Source organism: Triturus cristatus, chromosome 1_1 (genome assembly GCF_964204655.1).
Source record: "Triturus cristatus chromosome 1_1, aTriCri1.1, whole genome shotgun sequence".
Classification (NCBI taxonomy): Eukaryota; Metazoa; Chordata; class Amphibia; order Caudata; family Salamandridae; genus Triturus; species Triturus cristatus.
The window spans coordinates 1,215,747,581-1,215,768,579 of NC_140579.1; the positions used below are offsets into that span (position 1 = coordinate 1,215,747,581).

Here is a 20,999-nt window from a genome sequence, read left to right on the forward strand (position 1 = left end):
TCTCCTGCTTGTACCCCAAAGTCTTGGCACCGCGACCCTGCAGCTGAACCCGGATGGTGGTTCGAAAAACAAAAAGTCAAAAAGTTTTTCAGATGAGAGAGCTGTACTTTTGAAAATATCAAAGAAAAAGAATTTTTATTTGTCCATAGTTCTTGGCCTCAAATTATACCTATTTCTGCCAGGCACTGTCTGGTCTTGAAACAAGAGTTCAGGCTTTGTGGTATCCAATCGAATTGATGGCGATATAGCTTCCTGCAGAATGTCGTCACTTTCTCGTTCTGTATTTGTCCCCTTTACACGTGCATCGCTAAAAGGCACAAAACGAGGCACAGTCTCAGCCTCGGAGTCAGCGATCCCCTCCTGGGCCCACCGGTCATATGGTAGGGGTAAAGGGATCCTCTTACAGTGTATGACGTGAATCCAATTCTTTTTCCCTTTCACTCGAACTGCTGATCTTGTCGACAGCAGTACTAGGTAGGGGCCGATCCAACGGGGCTCATCATTCTTTGCACGTTGAATATTTTTAACTAGGACCCACGTTCCAGGATTAATAGGGTGTCCTGGAGCTTCAGAGGCCTGGGGCAGAGTATCGTGAACCTGTTGGTGTAAGACACGCAATTTAGCCGTCAATTCATACAAGTAATCAAGCAGTACTGGATATTCGATTTCACTGAACTTTGTCGGCCTTGGCACTCCCCACACATTGGCCGGACGGCCAAACACTATCTCATATGGACTAAGTTCCACTCGCGAATGTACAGTCATTCTTGTTGACAGGAGTGCTAAGGGCAGAGCGTCAGGCCATTTAAGACCGGAGCTCGCCTGAATTTTGGCCAACTTAAGCTTCAAGGTGCCATTGTAGCACTCTACTAATCCAGCTGATTGGGGGTGATTTGCAGCATGAAACTTTTGCTTAATGCCTAGTCCCACACACACATTCTTCATCACTCGGCCTACAAATTCACTCCCGTTATCACTCCATACCATCCTTGGCATTCCGAACCTAGGAAAAAATTCTTTAACTAGGGCTTTAGCTGTGGATAAGGCAGTATTGTCTTTTAGGGGATATGCTTCTATCCATTTTGAAAAGGCACAAACAACAACCAGTACATATTTCAAATTGTTGCATCTTTCCATGTGGATGAAGTCTAGTTGTAGAACTTCAAAAGGATATGATGGAGGCGCAAAATGACCAGGTGGAGTTGGGGTTCCCCTACCAGGATTGTATTTCAGACATACCATGCAATTTTTGACTACATTCTCTGCACATTTAAAGATTCCAGCATTCTGCCATACTGGAGCCAACAACTTACAAATCCCTTTCACACTGATATGTGCCATTCCATGCGCCATCGTAACCACTGGAAGCACATACGCATCAGGTAACAACCAACGCCGGTGTTCTGACAAATCAATCCAACAACCGTTTTCATCTAATTTTCCCTTACTCTCTTTCCACATACTTAATTCTTTCTCTGTGGCTTCAGCTTGAAGAGACTTCACACTCTATCGTGTCTTCACACATTCCAACATCACCAACCCATCTTGCGGGGCCTGCAACATACATTCGGGTTGTCACATCTTTTGCTGTTTCTTTCGCGGTCTCGTCAGCAAATGCATTACCACGCCCAACATCATCGGTAACCTTCTTGTGTGCGCTGCATTTCACAATCGCAACTTGTAATGGCAAGGTCAGTGACTCAAGGAGATCATTCACTAACTCACCATTCTGAATCTTGGCTCCATGCGAAGTCAGGAACCCACGTTCTTTCCACAAACGCCCAAAACTATGGGCCACACCAAAAGCGTACTGACTGTCAGTATATATGTTCACTTTCATTCCTGTCGACAACACGCATGCTCTTGTGAGTGCAATTAATTCTGCTGCTTGAGCCGAATTATGTGGTATGCGTGCAGTTTCAACAATCGTGTGCAGAGTCGTGACAGCATACGCAGCAGTCGTATCACCATTCGGAAGCTTGAAGCACGAACCATCCACCCACAAGGTACCATCACATTCAACCAGGAGAGTATCTTTAAGATCCACTCTCCCTTTTGTTTCTTCTTCTGTTCTGAACAGACAATCATGCTGTTCAACCTCATCTGTGTCTGCTGCGATTGGCAATAATGTGGCTGGATTCAACGTATTGCACCTCTTTATGTGCACATGACTCGCTAGCAGCGTCAACTCGTAACTTGACAATCGAGCAGTAGTTAAATGCTGTGACTTGGTCCTATTTAACAATGTGTCCACTGCATGAGGAACCATTACAATCAATGTGTTATTCATCACTAGTCCAGCAGACTGTCGAATAGACGCAGCTGCTGCCGCTGTAGCTCTTAAACAACTTGGCAATACCCTCGCTACAGGGTCCAAAGTCGATGAAAAATACGCGCATGGGCGCGGTCTGTCTCCAAAAGGCTGTGTCAGTACTGATAATGCACAACCGTCCCTTTCATAAACATACAGGGTAAAAGGCTTACTATAGTCGGGGGTACCCAACACAGGAGCTGAACATAATGCCTCTCGTAATTCCACAAAACTTTTCTGACACTCTTCAGACCATGGGACAGGATTTGGTATATCTTTATATGTTAATGCTAGCAATGGTTTTGCCAATAAAGAAAAACTCGGGATCCAGTGCCTACAATATGAAGTGATGCCCAGGAAAGCACGCACTTCTCTCTTTGTCTTTGGCACGCTTAATTGTGCAATGGCTTGGATTCTTTCTGGGGTCAGCTTCCTTCCCTCCTTCGAGAAGAGATGACCTAAATAGGTCACCTCTTGTCGACAATATTGCAGCTTAGAGAGAGACACTTTGTGATGGAAGGTAGATAAATGACGCAACAATGATGATGTAGCTCGTTTACAAATTTCCTCAGTATCTGCGGCGATTAGTAAATCGTCAACATACTGGATAAGGGTAGCACCTTTAGGTAAAACAAGGGCATCAAGCTGTGCTTTTAACGCCTGACTGTTTATTGATGGGCTTTCACAGTAGCCCTGTGGAGCACGTTTAAAACGTAAACTTCGACCTCCTAAACAAAAGCCAAAAATATCTCTGCTCTCCTCTGCAATCGGAATACTAAAGAAAGCATTCTTTAAATCGATTACTGAGAACCAAGCAGCGGAAGCTGGGATCATGGTCAACAAGGCGGTTATATCAAGGACCACTGGAAACTGTGGCACAACAACCTTATTGACCTCTCTAAGATCGATCACAAATCTGTAAACAGGTGGCTGCGAAGGGTCAGCACGTTTCAAAACAGGTAGAACCGGACTATTACAAACGTTGCCTCTTGTCTCTTCAATGACATCCTTCTCAATTAAATCATAGATAATTGTTAACAACGCTTTTTCATCTTCCTTAGAGATCTTGTACTGGGGAATGCGGGGCAATTTAACATTTGCTTTTAAAGTGACAACATAAGGCGGTATTTCCAAAAGGCCCACATCATTAGGGCCAGTGGCCCAAAGGGCATCAGGAAGAGACGATAATTCAGCTGGTAGTTCAGTCTTTGACAAATACATGGGAGAAATATCTTCCTTACCCAGCGTAAGTTGTACTCCTGAGGGAGAACAATATATTGTCGCATGTAATCTCTTCAGCAGGTCCAATCCTAACAAGTTTTCATTACATCCTGTCGTTAGGATGAGGGGTGCTTTCAGCTCACAAGGTCCAACAGAAAGGGCCATAGGACTTGAGATCGAGTTCCTAACCGGGGCGCCAGAAAAACCTACGGAAACATTCACTTCGCCAGACAAAGGCGCGCCAGGGAGTTTGGAGCGCATAATAGAACTTTTTGCAGCCCCAGTGTCCAGCAGAAAGGGCTCTCTTATACCCGCTGTAGTCACCTTAACATACGGCCCGCTCTGGTCCACTGGCACTGAAACAACTCCCTTTCTCTCTGTCTACGGCTGTCCTAGTAATCATTCCCTTCCGTATCATCATCTTCTGTATAGTAGTCATTATTATAGTACTGCGCTGTCTTGCCGGTCGCATTGGCTTGCTGATCAAAACTATTCATCGTATTTTGAGGCGGAAGAGGACGCGCGTTCTGGGGAACATTCCCACGCCCTCTACCTCTTGGGGCTTGCTAGCCACCTCTACCTCTTGCGCCATAAGCATTATTTGTGCGTTGCAACAATCTGAGACAATTATTTTTAAAGTGACCCTCCTCCTTGCAATACGAACATTGATTGGGACCGATAAGGACACGTGGTTGATAATACCTATACATTTGCTGATTATTCTGAAACTGTTGGGGTTGCTGATAGATACCCTGGGTTTGCCTATAATTATTCTGACCTGCACGTGGCGGATAAGCCTGTTGTAAAAGAACCTTCGTTTTCAACTCTTTCGTTTTCTTGTCTGTTCTATCCTTCTCATCTTTATCCCTATTTTCATAATACTGTGCAGTAGCCAGTATTTGTGCTGAAGAGGAAACGGCCCAAGAACTCTCCGAATCTTTTAATTTCTTACACAACTCTGGAAGCAAATTATGCACAAATTTATCAACAAATAACCGTTGGCCACCTTCTGTACTCATGTCCTGACCACTGTGGTCGATAAATGTTTCTTCAAACCTAGTGAAGAAATCGGACACTGTTTCATCTTTCTTCTGTTTGCACGCGGATAATTTATCCTAATTTACACGTATTGCGGGCATTAAAGTTTTCATGTAATTAATTATTCTACCAGGGAGTTCTGCTACCAAGGGATCAGGCGTGGCACCACCAACCTGTCTATTGTCCGCATTAATGATATTAGCCCATGTGTCACCTAGCTCTGCAGCATGATCTGCATTGCGAATCAATCCCCACAAAGGCTGTGGAACAACATTCCCGAACAGCATATCTATGTCTGCCAGGTTCATGACACATGATTCTGCAGTCTGCGATAACTCCTTATAATATCCTGCAGGATTCTTACGGGGGTCAGGCAATGTCTGCTTAAGGGCTAAAACTTCAGATCGTTTCCAGGGAACATGTACCCAAACACGCTGAAAATGTGCCAGAACAGGTGGATTAGCATTCGCATCACCAGGTCTCCAAACTGGAGGAACCTCACGCATCGGATATTGTCGCGCTTTTGCTTGTTTCCCTTCAGGGAATTCCTGTCCAAACAACGATTGCTGACAATCCCCATTCCTGAAAGACAGCAGTGTCGCAACTGCCTTCCCAACATCAGAACCCACAATCGTACCTTTTCCAAATTCAAATCGCACTTGACACAACTCTTGCGGACTGGAGTCTACATCATTATCTTCCAATTCCTCACATAGAATTTCACACATTTTCTCAAAAACGTACCGCTGTTGTGGCGCTTCCCACTGATGAAAAACATTAACAACAGATTCTACATCATATCTAGAATGATAAACAATCCATCTACGTGCCATGCGGTCCAGTTCTTCTTTCTCTCTAGAACCAGGTATTTGACTACGTAATTGCTTACGCTGAGGACCAGGGGTCGTAGTAGACGACCCAAAGAGGGGTGATACAAGACTAGTGACTGCACTAGCTATTCGCTGTCGTGCAGAAGGAGAAGTCGAGGTAAGAACCGAGGGAAAAAACAGAGGGAAGGAAAACGGGTGCAGATACAGATACAGGGGTAGCAGTAGGTAGGGCACCAAGAGAGGCAGCTGATGTACTAGGAACAGTCGCAAGGGGCGCAGAAGTGGTAGGTTGCAAAATTGGCGGCCCTTGGGAAGCCTGTGCTACCAGGACATGAGCCGGCTGAGGAGGAGCTGGCGGCTGCGGGAAAGCTTGCTGCGCATTAGCTGGAGGCTGCACATTTACGGGCTGTGGAGGCGCTGTAGCATTTTGCGCATAAGGGGGTGGCGAACTTAGTAAATGGGACATTAGAGAATCTTTCTCTTTCTCTTTTGACTCATCTTGTTGAAGGGGTGGCAAAACTGGGTAACATTTATCAATGACTAGTTTGCGTTGCCTATGCAACTGCTCATCCATTCGGTCCTCTTCATTATCCTTGAACTGCAAAGCTGCTTGCATGATCGACATACCTCTCTCTCTTTTATGTTTCTTTGCTAATTTAATTTCTTTTTGTTTGGCTTCCTTTCGCCATAGGCGGAAGGAATCAAACATCGCCGGCCGGGCTTTCTTCTTGAACAATTTAACTTCTAAATTATCTAGGATCTCTGTGTCAAAACTACCATTTTGGGGCCATTTTAAAACACCATCCTTTCTGGTGTATCGGACCCATACTTCATTATACGTAATGGGGCCCACGCCATGTTTCACATAAAGCTCATAAGTTGGAGTTCCAATTGGAGGAACCGGACACAAATCCTCCAATCGGGAGTCCCTTTTACAACCAAAACAAAACAAATTTCCAAATATACTAGAACCAGGCATCTTTGCTCACTAGTCTAGTTTCAAACTTCAAAGGATTATCGAATACGATAGTCTCGTGAATACACGAGTCCTCTGGCTTTGGCACTTGCAAGACCCAAATCAAAGCGATCCCGAAGGATACCAAAATCCTGAAGGATACCAAACAAACTGGGAGACGCTCCACTTATACTTAACTGAGGTATCGATGACTTCACCAGAAGACTCTCTCAATTGTTTCGCTCTACCAAATCGTCAAGGGTCCAAAACAGGGCGATTAATCAGGGCAGCAGTCCTTCGTAGCCGTCGGGACGCGGAGAACCTCGCAGAAAAGACTTTCGGACCACGTCGACATGCAGGGGTCGATGAAGTGGCGGCCTTCCTCCAGAATTTCCACACGAAGCTCCCCACGAACCTCTGGCTTGGACCGGTACCCCTGAAATCTCCCCGAGTTGGGCGCCAACTGAAGTACCGGGTTTTTAGAACCCAGCGGTGCAGGGGAACACACCCTAAGACTTCGGATTCTTCCTGTTTCAGACCCACAGAAACACAGTCTTCTAGGTGAATTCAAAGAACGGCTTTATTGGCTGCAGACCAATCACAGATATCCGAGAAGTACAACACGATGTATGTTCTCAGGAGACTGCTCCCGAACCAAAAACCAGTCTTTACTTATATACACAAAATTGCGCTTTGGGGGCAACAACGCCCCTATTTTACAAATGGTCATTCACATATTTTAGTTTCAAAGGAACAGCAGAGCCATAATGACAATCCCACATTTCAGTTCATTAAGCATGCAGTTATTGCACCCAGCAAGGCTCAGAACCCTCATCAGATAACAGCAGACCCCAATAAAACGGGCACGTCCTGCTCGTAAAACAAGCCATAAAGTAGGAAACAGGGTCAGGTGTGAAAACAGCTTAGTCAGGGATCGTGTGCGAACAGGGGCTTTATGATGGGTCGAGCCCTGGTGCTAATCACGTTAGGCCACGAGAAAGGAACCAGCCGGACAGGATTGTCCTCGGGCAGCGGAGTCGGCTTGCACAGGTCAGAGAGAAGTCACAGAGGGTGTACGTGTCCTTTAAACCTAGGCATGGCCTTAGTGCGCAGCCTTTGTGAGGGCAACCACAAAATGGCTACTACTGTAAAATGGAACCCATGGATACAATATGTAGTATCGTATACACAGTGAATTCATCAGTGAAACATGACGAAAACACTCATACATACTGTGTTGCTCATGTGCGGTTCGCTGATACCAAACTTGGCATGGTGGGACCATGCCACCTACACGGTTCCGATTTTTACAGTACCACAGTAAGTAATTAGGTTTTTGTAGTTTGTACGATTTTTAAAGAAGATTCTTGTATTTCAAAAGTTGACACAAACTTTTTCACCAAGAACCCCCAATGTTATCCTATGAAAGGAAATTCAATTCACAGGCAAGTTACTTTTTAGTGCCTTTTTTTTACTCCTGGACACCTGGGTTCAGCACTGGGACCTTTCATGCAAACAGTAGAGAAACTTTGGTTAGGTTATTTGTGCAATTTTTAAGAAATATACTTAGTTTTCAAAAGTCGACACTTAGAAACTTTTTGGGAGAAAAAGTGTCAATATTATCCTATGAGGAAAAAGAGGTTATCGGTTTCCAGGTAGGTAATCGGTCTTTGGAGTTAGGGTCCTGGGGTTAGACTCAGGGGTCTTCCAGGGTCAGTGATGCACTGTTGTTGCACCCTCAGTAGCACTAGGGCGGCCGGGTGCAGAGTGTTGAGGCCCAATGTTATCCTATGCAGGATAGGGAGACTCCAGTTGTTGGCTGCTGGCAAGCAGGCCACGAGGTTGTGAGAGCAAAGCTCCTAAGGGTTAAGCTCAGGGCAAGTTGGGGACCAAGTTAGCACCAAAGGGGCACCCTCAGCGGCACTAGGGCAGCCGGGTGCAGGGTGCTGTTTTGAGGTCGGGTGCCCTGTTGATTTCAATGGGGATTCTCCGGGACAAAGAAATACTGCAGGCTCAGGGACGAGGATCTTCCAGGAGTGACCACCACTTCGAGGGGTAAGTTGGGATGTAGAGGGATGGTTAGGCACCACTGGGTTGGGCACACAAGACCGTGGGGTGTCGGGTACAGGGGTGCCTCTGGACGTCGGATTTTCTTACCCGCTCTGGTCGCGGCAGGGGGGGTCCTCTGGATTGACGCTGCAGGCGTCGTCTGGAGGCAGGTCGGGGTTCTCCGGATCTCGGGTCAGGATCGCCGGGGAGACCTCCTTGTGGTGTTTGTTCACTCAAACACGGGCTGGGCTCGGCGGGTGCAGAGTGTGCTGGATTCGCAGTTTCTGGCTGGCACCTGAAGCCGCAGTTTAAACACGTCCGGTGTTCACGGGAGAAACAGCTTGGAAAGTGAATATCGGCAGGTCCTTCGGGGTTTTTGAGGTTGCTGGACGCTGGACACACCGGGGTTTCGCAGGAGCAGGTTCGAGGGGAGACAGGCCTGTAGGGCTGGGGCCAAGTCAGTGGGCATCGTCCTCTTGTTTGCTCTGCACGGCTTCTCGTCCTTCTTCTTTTCTTATGGTTGCTGGATTTGCCTTCTTGGTTCAGGGCTGCCCCCTAAATACTGAATTTAAGGGGCGTTTTAGGGGTCTTGAGGTCAGTAGCCAATGGGCTACCGACCTTAGGGTGACTACACCCTTGGTGTGCTCACCCCACGTGGGGGAGTGAGCACAATCCCTAGTCCTGATTGGGGAGTGCCTACCATCTTCAAGATGGAGAGCACTGGAGAGTGGGCTTCACCTCGCCTCCCCCACCTGAGGGGTGGAGTTGGCAAAGGTGGGCACACCTCCTGGGCTGGATAGTTTTTCCCACCCATCTTCCCGACGAAAGAGACTGGAAGGGGGCCTGCTCCTGCTAGCAGGAGAGGCTGGGGGTCGCATTACAAAGGCTGCCAGGCCTTTGAAGCTCCCCTGCCACAGATGGCTCTTCCTAGCTTGGGGGAGGTATGAACACCTTCGCCCAGGAAAGGCTTTGTTTCTGGGCTCAGGGAGCGTAGGCTTCCACCCTAGGGGTCCAGAAACATGTCTCGTGGTGGCAGGCTGGTGTGAACCAGTCAGGGAACCCACCAGAGGCTGGTCGTTTTTCAGGGGGCATCTCTGAGATGCCCTCTGTGTGCATTTTTCATTAAATCCCACACTGGCATCAGTGTGGGTTTAATGGGCTGAGAAGTTTGATACCAAACTTCTCAGTTTTCAGTGTAGCCATTATAGTGCTGTGGAGTCCGTAATGACAAGCTCCCAGCACCATATACTCTTAATGGCAGCACTGCACTTACAATGCCCAAGAATTGGCTTAGACACTGTAGGGGTACAAGGCTCATGCACCTGTACCCTCACCGCTGGCATAGGGCACCTAGCTAGAGGGGTGACTGATCTATGTCAGGGCAGTGGGTTGTAGGCATGGCACACAGGGATGTGTGCCATGTCGACTCTTTACTTTGTTCTGTACCAAAAAATGCAGCTTGCAAATGCAGTATGTGTGTGTAAAGGTACAGGGCCTCTAAGGGTGGCACAATTTTCTATACAATTTTCTATACTTGTTTAGATTTACATTTGTTTTTACATATACCAAATATATTAGGTGTCTAGTAGTAGGAATCAATCGCTTTATATGGAGCTAGCAGAAAGTAAGCTATTGAAGAGTGCGAGTTAAGATTCTATCAAGTGCAATGACTGTTTGGACAAAATTGACAAATTCGTATGCCGCTGCATTAATAAATCGTTTTTCAGCTCTCTCAGAAAACCTATCACTTCTGGTGTATTTCAGGACTGCACTCTAAAATCATGTGCTAAACTCTGACTCATTATAGTTGGGCAACTATTCTGTAAACATGCATTATACTCCTTATTGATTTGCAAAATTAATTTTCTTTGCCAAAGTAAGAATTTATGTATTTGCGGATACAAGACTATTTTTCTCAGAAATCTGTTAAATTTTGCCTGCTAATGAAAAAAAAGAACTCAAGGACTTATTGTATAAGAAAAAGATAATAAGAATGGCAAATCCCAAATCTGAGACTTTAATAATACTTTCATTGTTCAGGCTGAAAATGATTTAGGAGTTATCTCACAAAATAGGTGACATAAACTTGGTCAATAATCAGTATTGACAATGGTATAAAATCATTAACAATGGGTTCTGATACTAGGTTAGTTAATCTTCTACTGCAATAATTTAAGTTCTTGAATAAGACACAATATACACCACAGAAACTGTGCCATGATAATTCAAGATGCTGCAGATGCGATGAGGAGGATAATGATGAATTGCACAATGCGGATGCTTGACAGAGATTTGGACTAAAGTAGCACGTGCAGTGTCTGAATTATTGAATTTAGATATTACTTTAACAACCAAGATAATTATATTTGGTTTTGTTGATGAATTTACGAAAGGTCTCAGTTTCTTTATTTTCAATGCAGTTGTGGTGGCAAGCTTATAAATTGCCCTAGAATGAAGTAATCATGGCACCCAAAGAATTGAAAAATGATGGAATTTAATATATCACACGTATGAGATTGAAACTGCTTTGCAGCTGTTTAAAGGGGAACAGGGAAAGTTATTTTTGTTAAAAAAATGGGAGCCTTGATGACAATGAGTGATTAAAGAGAGGAAAGGAAATAAACATGTTTTTCTCTCTCTCATTTTGTAGGCCCATTATTGAAAGACAAGTGTAAAAACAGTAGTCATAAGCTGAATTGTATATTTGCTTTACATAATTGCCACAGCTATGCCTATTCTGTACACATTGATATTCTTTTGCCACGAAAAAAAGTGAGAAATGCTTTAGATCTCATCACTTAATGGTAGACATCATGAGAATTGACTGGACGCCAAAGGCAATGGTCATTTTCTATAACCCTTACCGTTTCACCAAATCTTGCAACTTCTGCATGGGTTCTGGCTCTCCATCACGCCCACAAGTTAGGATTTCTCGGCCATCATATACGCGAATTATTCGGTCTGCTGTGTTGATCAAAAAGCAACTGAAAGAAATGAACAGCAGTAAAGAAGAGCACAAAGCAAGAGTTGACAAACATATGACTTTTTTCATCTCATCTTTCACATTCGAAATATAACTAGTTGCCGGGCACATCCAGCATAGAACACCAAGTCAAAAAAAGGCAGTGGCAGAACTGCATGGAAATAATATTAAAAACAAGCATTTGCAATGCAATAGGTCTCGCAATACTGAAAGTTTGAGCTATTGGAGTTGCAAATAATAATGCAACGCAATAGCTCAAACTTTCAATAATGCAAGAACTATCGCATTGCAAATGCTTGTTTTTTTAATAGCTTTTTTACAGCTGAGATGAATACTGGGCAAATTCTAATGGATAGATGCCAAAATATGGTGTTCCGTATCTTATCACTACGATACACACTCAAAATCCCCAATGAACCACTAATGGCTGAGATACCACAAGGAAATGTATAGGCGGTTGATCCTACCCCTGCCTATGCCTATGAAGAAACTGGCTGTCATCAAAAGCAGACTGTTAATTACCTGACAAAATGGACGGAGCCAGGTTAATACAATTAACAGGAGAGGCAAAAGGGATGAGTTGCGTGGACTGTTATAAGACAAAAGACTAAATTGGAAACAGAAAAAGGGCGATGAGATCGCCCGAGAAGATGCATACAACTGCCCCGTCTCCAACAATACGAGGTTTGCCGCTTTACAGACTCTGAAAACAGAGTAGCACAGGCTGAGACAGTTCTGTTATTCATGGGAAACAGTAATCTAACAAACCATGTCAGTGGCACATACATTTGGGATCCAGAGAAGAATTCTACTGGATAATTTGACATAATCTTGTTTGGAGACTGGCACCAGCCTCTTTAGTTTGATAATTACCACATATGAAATAGTATGCCGAATCTGCACGGTACATTGTCAAAGGACTGCACTCCGTGATACGTGTCTGGGGAGGGGGTGAAATAAACAGAGTGGGAGGTGAAATAGAGGTGTGCAAGCCTTGCCGTGCAAAACATAAGAAAGGCGTGACCACGATAGGTGCAAATACAGCAAAAATGAGATAAGAGTGCACCGAAACTAATAAATAACACAACGTATAAAAGGACATGTAACAGGGGCAGTCCGTATGGGAGGCTACAATAAGAGAAAAGGCGGTACTAAGGAGGGACTACTAAGCCTGTTAACAAATAAAAAGCCACTATTTACAAAGGACAGTAGCAGGAGCCAATTAAAAAGATGGGTGAAAAGTGGGAGGCGCTGAGGTATACTTTGCCTTCTTCTCTCTAGACCCAACCCTTAGCCCCAGAAGTTAAGTCATCAGCAAGTACTTTTCCACAGCACCAGACTATTTTAAACAAAACACACACACACACCAATAACATTACACATGATGCTACCCAACACCATGGATGAAGACTTATTTATATAAAAAAATATATATGGCTACCTAAGTACTTAAAAACTTCACACTGTACACCCTGAGGATTTTCAGGCAGTATACACAATTCTGTATTCATCCTCTGGCTTTTTACTTTCTCATTCTGCCAGGAGTAATTTTATGGTGCTTTAAACTGAAACCAAGCTATTTCCCTACTGGTTCCCAAACATCAGCCTACAGAAAGTACAAGCTCAAACTATATGTTATCACAACTTGTAAAGCGCAACAGCTGCCCCAGTAAAGGGGCGTCCCGACGCTGACAGCACAGCAACTGACACGTTCGGATGGAGCAGAGAGTAGGTCTACGGTGCAGGAAAAAGGTGAGTTTTAATGGCCTTCCTGAATTCCAGGTAGTTGTTAAGGCCGCGTGTGAGAAGTTGGCCTAGCATATGCTGGTCACTAGTTAAAGTGGCCACCTTGCACCAGTCCAATTCGACTCTTATGGTAGATAGGTTTAAGACAACCTTTTAAAGAAAGCTATCCTAGTGGTAGCTGTGGAGAGCAGCATTCAGGCTAAGTCTTTGAGGAATGTAAAACAGCTTGTTTTACCTTATAATCTCTTGAATCACTAAATGAAAGGACACCACACAGGTATATATATATAAAATATATATGTATTTATTACTAGACCCACTCTACTAATCTCTTTATGAGATTAGAAGTCAAGGACATATGCACAAATCAACATTTCACAACAAATTAAGCACTTATATGGCTGGGGCCATAGGGGCGTACCAGACCATATACTAAAAAAGAGGTATAAGAAGAACGACTTGAGAAGGGAGAAGGCCTAAGGTCTTTAGAAGCCCTGGGGCCTCACTAATCCACCCAAGGCAGGTAAGTAAAGGACCCACGGGAGACGCATGCAGTGTGAGAACTAGGCCTGGGCTAAATTTCCGTTCCGCTCGCGGAAATTGCGATAATTTGACATTTTCGCGTTCCGCGGAGAGCGCGAAAATGTCCAAATTTCCGCATTCCGCAGTTTAGCGATAATTAGGTTCTTGCTCGCGCTGTAAAATAATACATTCTCGCGCACGCGCGATCGCCTTACCTGAATCCCCGCGTTCGCCGACAAGTTTTCCCGATCCGGTCGCGTTCTCCACGAGATGTTGGATTGTTGGTAGCTATTTGCGCTGTCTCGCGACAGTTCGCGCCCGCAGTAACGTCATGCGTCGCGCGATCACGTCTTTCTTCTCGCGATCATGCACAGCGAGAAGAGTGAAAACAAGATGGCCGCACCCGCAAGCAACCGCATGGGTAAGTTGGCGAGCCGCAAACACGCAGAAAATACCGCGAACGGGCGGGAAAAAAACTTCTGCATCTTCGCGATATTTCCGCATGTTTGCAGAGATTTGTAACATTTTCGCGATAATTTGCAAAAGTCGCTTTCGCAAATTCCGCCCACCCCTAGTGAGAACACAGCCGCGGATCCCAATAGACTTCAATGGAGCAAGTCGCGGTTGGAATTTTAAAGTTTTAGGATACTTCGGGAGAGTCTACAAGCAAGTCACTTACAGGGTAAGTAGTTCTAGAGCCAACACACACAGGAGCACCGGAGTACTCGAGTTACCTCACCCAGGGAAGCCAGGTGCCTAGGTGTCTTTTGGTGTCGGGTTGCGGCGTCGTTTTCAATGGGAGCCAAAGAAGACTTGCTGCTTGTGAAGAAATGAGAAGTGTCCGGTGGAACCCAAGGCTGGATTCTGAAGAAAGAAGACCTGAAAGCAGAGGAGACAGTGTTCAAAGTCACTTGCCAGTGACCCGGGGCCAGGAAGATGGATGCCCACAGTCGTCGGGTGATTTCAGGTGATCACGGGTGTCTTGACTCTTCAGCCACGAGGTCCAGGAGGCGTCGACGACGACCAGGAGCTGGATTCGGAGTGTCCCACGACGTCTGCAGCTTACTGAGGTGTTGGCAACCGGATTGGAGCCAACAAGCCTTGGCAACAGCAAGTCTCATGGAATGTGAAGAAAGTCAGCGGTGCAAACCAGCAGGGTCTGAGGGACTCACCCAGCAAGGGTAAGTCAGGGCAGGCCTAGAGAAACCAGGGGAGCCCTTTGGTTTGATGAAAAAGTCTTCAGGGGACCCACAAGCCAACCGGCAAGGGATCGCGAAGATGCCTCGGGAGGATTCACTTCACAGGAGCCCACGGTCACTCGGAACGATGTAGGCCTCTGATTTCCAGTGGAAATCCTGCTGGAGGCTTGGACCACGTGTGGTCCAATGCACAAGTTCGTAGAACGTCGTGAAGGGGTTGCACTTGATCTAATACTAAAAGAAAGGGAGGGACTAGCTCTATGACCACTCCTCTGGGAGGGTCAGGGGAGTGGGTGGTTACACCCATTTCCCTTTGTCCAGTTTCGTGCCAGAGCAGGGGCAGGTAACCCCTGAACCGGTTTGAGCTGGCATATGCACAGAGGAGCCTACGGCTCCCCCAGTGCAGGACTTCAAAGCACTCTAGGAGTGCACCCACCCAGCCCCAATACACTAAATCCTGTCTGGAAGGTGGTGACACCTCCCTGTGACAGGATGCCTATTGTTGGGCCTCCTCCACTGCGCGTTTCAGTCAGCGGCAGGAGGGCAGCCCAGTGTCTGTGCTGATGGCATCCATTTTGTGATGCCAGGGCTCTTTCAGGATTCTACCGTGTTTCCACAGTAGGTACATGTCTTCCCCTCTAGAAGGGTAGGATCATACTCTCACACCAGTAACTGGTGTGGGGGTATGATTCCAAAGCGTTTGACACCAAACACAACATGTTTAGATGCAGCCATCCCAGAGTTAGCATTTACCGCGAGGTTATAATGCACTTAAGAGTATATGGTTTAACCGCATCCACACACAGCCACAGAGAATAGACTCTGAGGGCTGCAGAGGGGCCCTGCTCAGGCAGGGGCACCCCCTCACATGTAAACCAAGCACCCTGCCCTCAGGATTGATAGGGCCTGCCTTAGGGGTGACTGATAGGTTTATATGTGTGTGTAAGGTGAGATATAGGAACCTATACCTCAGTGAGGAGTGTTGACACTACCTCACCCAGGCTGCAGTAGCAGGCCTGTGTTGTCAGATTTAGTCTGCTTCCCAGGGGTGGCATAATACATGCTTCAGCCCCTGGTAGGCCTGTGAAGTACCTATGCCCTTGGTACCTAAGGTACCATATACTAGGGGCTCATAAGGTACCACAGTATCCAATAACTAGTGCATCTAATATGCACTCCAAGTTGATTAGAGAGAACAGAGAGGCTGGGGCCCTGATTAGCAGGGTCCCAGCCAGACTATAGCCAGAAACCAGTGTAAACATCAGAAAAAAAGTGGGGGCAGCATAAGTGCAGATCCTACTCTCCTACACCGTGGATGTGACCAGGCAGTGAGTTCCAGAGGAGAGCCTCCCTACTGCAAAAAGAGCAGCCTCCAGCACGGACTCTCCGTGTCTGGGGAACCACCACCAGGTGTTGCCACAGGGAGCGGAGATGTTGTGGCGGAACATATGGCAAAAGCAGGTTTGCCAGGATACTAGGGGTGGTAAATTTTAGGACCTTGAAGGTTATACAGAGAGCCTCGAATTCAATTCGCCTGGCAACAGGCAACCAGTGAAGTCGACGAATGGCGTCTGACACCGGGCAGGCCCTGCGCAAACCAAGAAGGGTTCTTGCAGCCGCGTTCTGTGCCCTTTGTAGCCTAAGAATTTCAGCCTTATTGGACCCCAAATACAAAGAGCAGGCATAGTCCAATCTGGACATTATTGATGTCTGAATGATGACCTGCCGTGTGGGTGCATCAAAGAAACCCAATAATGGTCTGAGCCCCCGCAGTAGCCTGAAGCAGGTCCCTGCCACCTTTTTGGTTTGAACTCGGAAGCTAAGGGACGAGTCAATCAATCAATCAATCAATCATAGGCATTTATAAAGCGCACTACTCACCCGGAGGGTCTCAAGGCGCTGGGGGGGGGGGGGGGGGGGGGTCCGCTACTGCTCGAACAGCCAGGTCTTGAGCTTCTTCCTGAAGGAGAGGTGGTCTTGGGTCAGGCGTAGGTCGGTGGGGAGGGCGTTCCAAGTCTTGGCGGCCAGGTGGGAGAAGGATCTTCCTCCTGTTGTCGCTCTATGGATGCGGGGGACGGCTGCGAGGGCGTGACTGGTCGAGCGGAGGTGGCGTTTGGGAGCGTAGAAGTTGAGGCGGCTGTTGAGGTAGGTCGGGCCTTGGTTGTGTAGGGCTTTGTGTGCGTGGGTGAGGAGCCGGAAGGTGATTCTTTTGTTGATCGGGAGCCAGTGCAGGTCTCTCAGGTGTCTGGAGATGTGAGTTCGTCTGGGGACGTCGAGGATGAGTCTCGCCGAGGCGTTCTGGATCCGCTGGAGTCTCTTCTGGAGCTTGGCGGTGGTACCGGCGTAGAGGGCGTTGCCGTAGTCCAGTCGACTGGTGACGAGGGCCTGGGTGACCGTTTTCCTGGTCTCGGTGGGGATCCACCGGAAGATCTTACGTAGCATGCGCAGGATGTTGAAACAGGACGAGGAGACGGCGTTGACTTGTCTGGTCATGGAGAGGGAGGAGTCCAGGATGAAGCCCAGGTTGCGTGCGTGGTCTGTCGGTTTGGGTGTGTTGCCCAGGGCGGGGGGCCACCAGGAGTCGTCCCAGGCGGAGGGTGAGGAGCCCAGGATGAGGACTTCCGTCTTGTCTGTGTTTAGTTTCAGGCGGCTGGTCGTCATCCACTCGGCCACGTTTTTCATCCCTTCGTGCAGGTTGGCTCTGGCGGTGGCGGGGTCGTTGGTCAGGGAGAGGATCAGCTGGGTGTCATCGGCGTAGGAGATGATGTTCAGGTTGTGTTGGCGTGCGATGGCCGCAAGGGGGCTCATGTAGACATTGAAGAGGGTGGGGCTGAGCGAGGAGCCCTGAGGGACGCCGCAGATGACTTCCGTGGCTTCTGATCTGAACGGGGGCAGGCGGACTCTCTGTGTCCTTCCGGTGAGGAAGGAGATGATCCATTCCAGTGCCTTCTCCTCGATCCCGACGTTGCTGAGGCGCTGCACTAGGGTGCGGTGGCAGACAGTGTCGAAGGCCGCGGAGAGGTCCAGGAGGATGAGGGCCGCTGTTTCTCCGTTGTCCAGCAGGGTTCGGATGTCGTCGGTGGCGGCGATGAGGGCGGTCTCGGTGCTGTGGTTGGCCCGGAAGCCTGACTGGGAAGGGTCAAGGGAACCAGTCGTCTCGAGGAAGGCTGCCAGTTGCTTGTTGATGGTCTTCTCGATGACTTTGGCTGGAAACGGGAGGAGCGAGATGGGGCGGTAGTTCTTGAGTTCGGTGGGGTCCGCCGTTGGTTTCTTTAGTAGAGCGCTGAGTTCGGCATGCTTCCAGCTCTCAGGGAAGGTGGCGGTGTCGAGGGAGGTGTTGATGATGTCCCGCAGGTGGGGTGCGATGACAGCGTCGGCCTTGTTGAAGATGTGGTGAGGGCAGGGGTCGGTTGGGGATCCGGAGTGGATGGAGTTCATCGTGCTGATGGTGTCTTCGAGGTTGATCGGTGTCCAGGCGTTGAGGGTGGTGGTGGGGGGCGTTGGTTTGGTCGTGGGGAGCGTTGGTTGTGTTCTGAAGCTGTTGTGTATGTCAGCGATCTTGTTGTGGAAGTAGGAGGCGAGGGAGTTGCAGAGGTCTTGCGATGGGGTGATGTCGTTGGTTCCGGCGTTGGGGTTGGAGAGCTCTCTGACGATGTTGAAGAGTTCCTTGCTGTTGTGTGCGTTGTTGTCCAGCCGATCCTTGAATGCTGTTTTCTTGGTGGTGTGGATCAGTTGATGGTGCATTCGGGTGGCGAGCTTGAGGGTAGTCCAACCACACCCTTGATTTTTCATTACCTGCTTGGGAGTGGGGGACGCTACCAAGGCTCGCAGGCCACCAGAGTTCACTCCACTGACCATGGTCCTTCCCCACCAGCAATACCTCCGACTTGCTGGCATTCAGCTGGAGACAGTTGGTGGTCATCCACTCGGCGACTGCCGCGATATCACCCTTCGTCCTGCTCGGCGTCGTTCGAGAGCGCCACCACCAACTGCGTATCGTCGGCGTAGGAGACCCTGGTCAGTCCTCTGCTCTAAGCTACTGCAGCCAGGGGTTGGACGTAAAGATTAAATAACAGGGGACTAAGGGAAGAACCCTGTGGCACTCCTGGTTTGATGGGGTGTAGGCCCGAGGCAAAAGGGGGAACTGTTACCTCAAACGACTGCTCACCAAGGAACGAGGTAAGCCACCCCAAGGCGGGACCAACAATTCCAGCCTCTTCCAGGCGTCGCAACAGAATGGCATGGAACACCGTGTCAAACGCGGCACTGAGATCCAATAAAATCAGTGCCGACGTTCGCCCAACGTCCAATGCTGACCAGAGATGTTCTGTCACAGCCAGGAGAGCAGACTCCGTGCTGTGACCTGGTCGAAAGCCATTCTGGGAGGGGTACAGCGTGTTGTTCATGGTCAGAAAGTCCATCAGAAGGGAGTTGACATATGCCTCAGTGATCTTCGCCGCCCAAGGGAGCAGGGAAATAGGGCGGTAGTTTTCCGGTTTAGCCGGGTCCAAAGAGGGTTTTTTAAGCAGGGGTATCACCTTGGCCTGTTTCCATGCCCTAGGCACGGTTGCCCTGGCAAGGGACCTGTTTATCACCTGGCCCACGGAAGATATGATCGCAGGAAGCACTTAACTAAATTGGTCTGGTTTGAGAGGATCAGCAGGGGATTCTGACTTAATTTTACTGCACAATGCTTGCAGCTGGTATGCAGGAATCGGCGGAAAGGCATCTAAGGTATTGGTATTTTGACAACACAATGCCTTCTGCAAGTTGATAGGTGCAGTCGGAAAAGACCTATAGATGTTATCCACTTTCCTAACAAAGAAGGTGGCAAGGTCCTCACACTGCTCCTTGGACTTACTTGTAGGCCCTGCAGCGGCCTGCTGAGATTTAAGGCTAGAGAGTATCAAAAAGACACTCTTTGCTGGATTGTTTGGCATAGAATGCCGCCCATGCCAGTTGAATTGCCTTGTGGTACTTCTTAATCGCCACGTGGTAGTTATCCTTTGAGGCGGGATTGAAGTCCCTTCTCCAAATACGCTCCAGCCTCTTACAGACCTTGCGCAAATCGGCCAGCTCGTCTTTATACCACGGTCTAGATTAAGATTTGCGGTTCACAAACCATTTCTCAGGAATTAGGCTGTCTAATGGCTAGCTGATCCAGTCAGAGAACACCCTGTATATATATAAAACCGGTTCCAAATTTAAGGTCTACCTTGACTTATTTTTCAAAAACAGGGCCTTAAGGTGTAGCTCACAGCTGATGGATGATACAAATATCAACATGAATCCAGTCACTAACCTTCCCTTCCTTGCAAACTCAATGGATTTTATAGCTGTGGTGTTACTGGTGCCGGTCGTAACCCTGAAGGATGCCACAAGGTCTGGAGAATCCGTTTTTAGGACCAAGATCTGCAAGAAAAATAAACAGTGGTTGACTTTGAAAGCACTATCCACTAGGATATTTCTGCTGACAGAAGAAAAGTTATATCCTTACTTTATAGCTCTCAATTATAAAACAATGGCAATTTTCCCAGGTCATGTCATTATTGTAATTTTAACACATTCTTTTCTTTTTCATTTTAATGAAATAAATCATACATGCTTAAAAACACATACAAATGTTTTCTGAATCTAACCTTCTTATTTCTAAACAGGAGAAACTGAATATAAATGAGCTGATAGGCATCACAGATTACAGACTGACCAAGCTATCCCTGAAGGTAGAGGTTAGATAGTTAAGTCAGTCCATCTTAAAGCTCTCAAACATGAGTAGAAAGAAATACTTGTCGGGGTCCACGGGTTCTCTCTGATTCCCGGGGAAGGGTTATTCATGAATTCATTGAAGATTCCCCTGATAGAGTACAAGGATTACAAATAGTAACTTTTCCCTCTCAGTCGTGTGATCTTCAGAAAACTTCCACCCACGATCAAAGAAAATCAGGATTAAGAAAAAACTGAGGGAGAGGGGATACAGACAGCATGAAATGTTGTAGGGATGTTTGATCTACTTGTGCGTCTATCCCGGAGTCACAGTCTAGATATAGAATAAAATGTGTACTGATTTCCACATTCACACTTTACAAATCTGCAATAAGAATGTTTACGAGAAAGTTAAAAGTAGCTGCCTTTTTCCCTGAGTAAA

The 20,999-nt window shown here is 47.3% G+C and overlaps 1 protein-coding gene across 1 annotated transcript in view; it reads right to left on the reverse strand.

The window, feature by feature from the left end:
- Positions 1-491: 491 nt before the first annotated feature.
- Positions 492-20,999, reverse strand: part of LOC146871853 (retinoblastoma-binding protein 5-like) — a 99,224-nt gene continuing 78,716 nt past the window's right edge. Inside the window, exons 4-6 of the mRNA XM_085599787.1 lie at positions 20,157-20,266; positions 11,269-11,388; positions 492-597 (exon numbers count right to left, since the gene is read on the reverse strand). Coding sequence (XP_085455913.1) covers positions 528-597; positions 11,269-11,388; positions 20,157-20,266 — 300 coding nt within the window. The 3' untranslated portion in view covers positions 492-527. The remainder of the gene's footprint in view (positions 598-11,268; positions 11,389-20,156; positions 20,267-20,999) is intronic.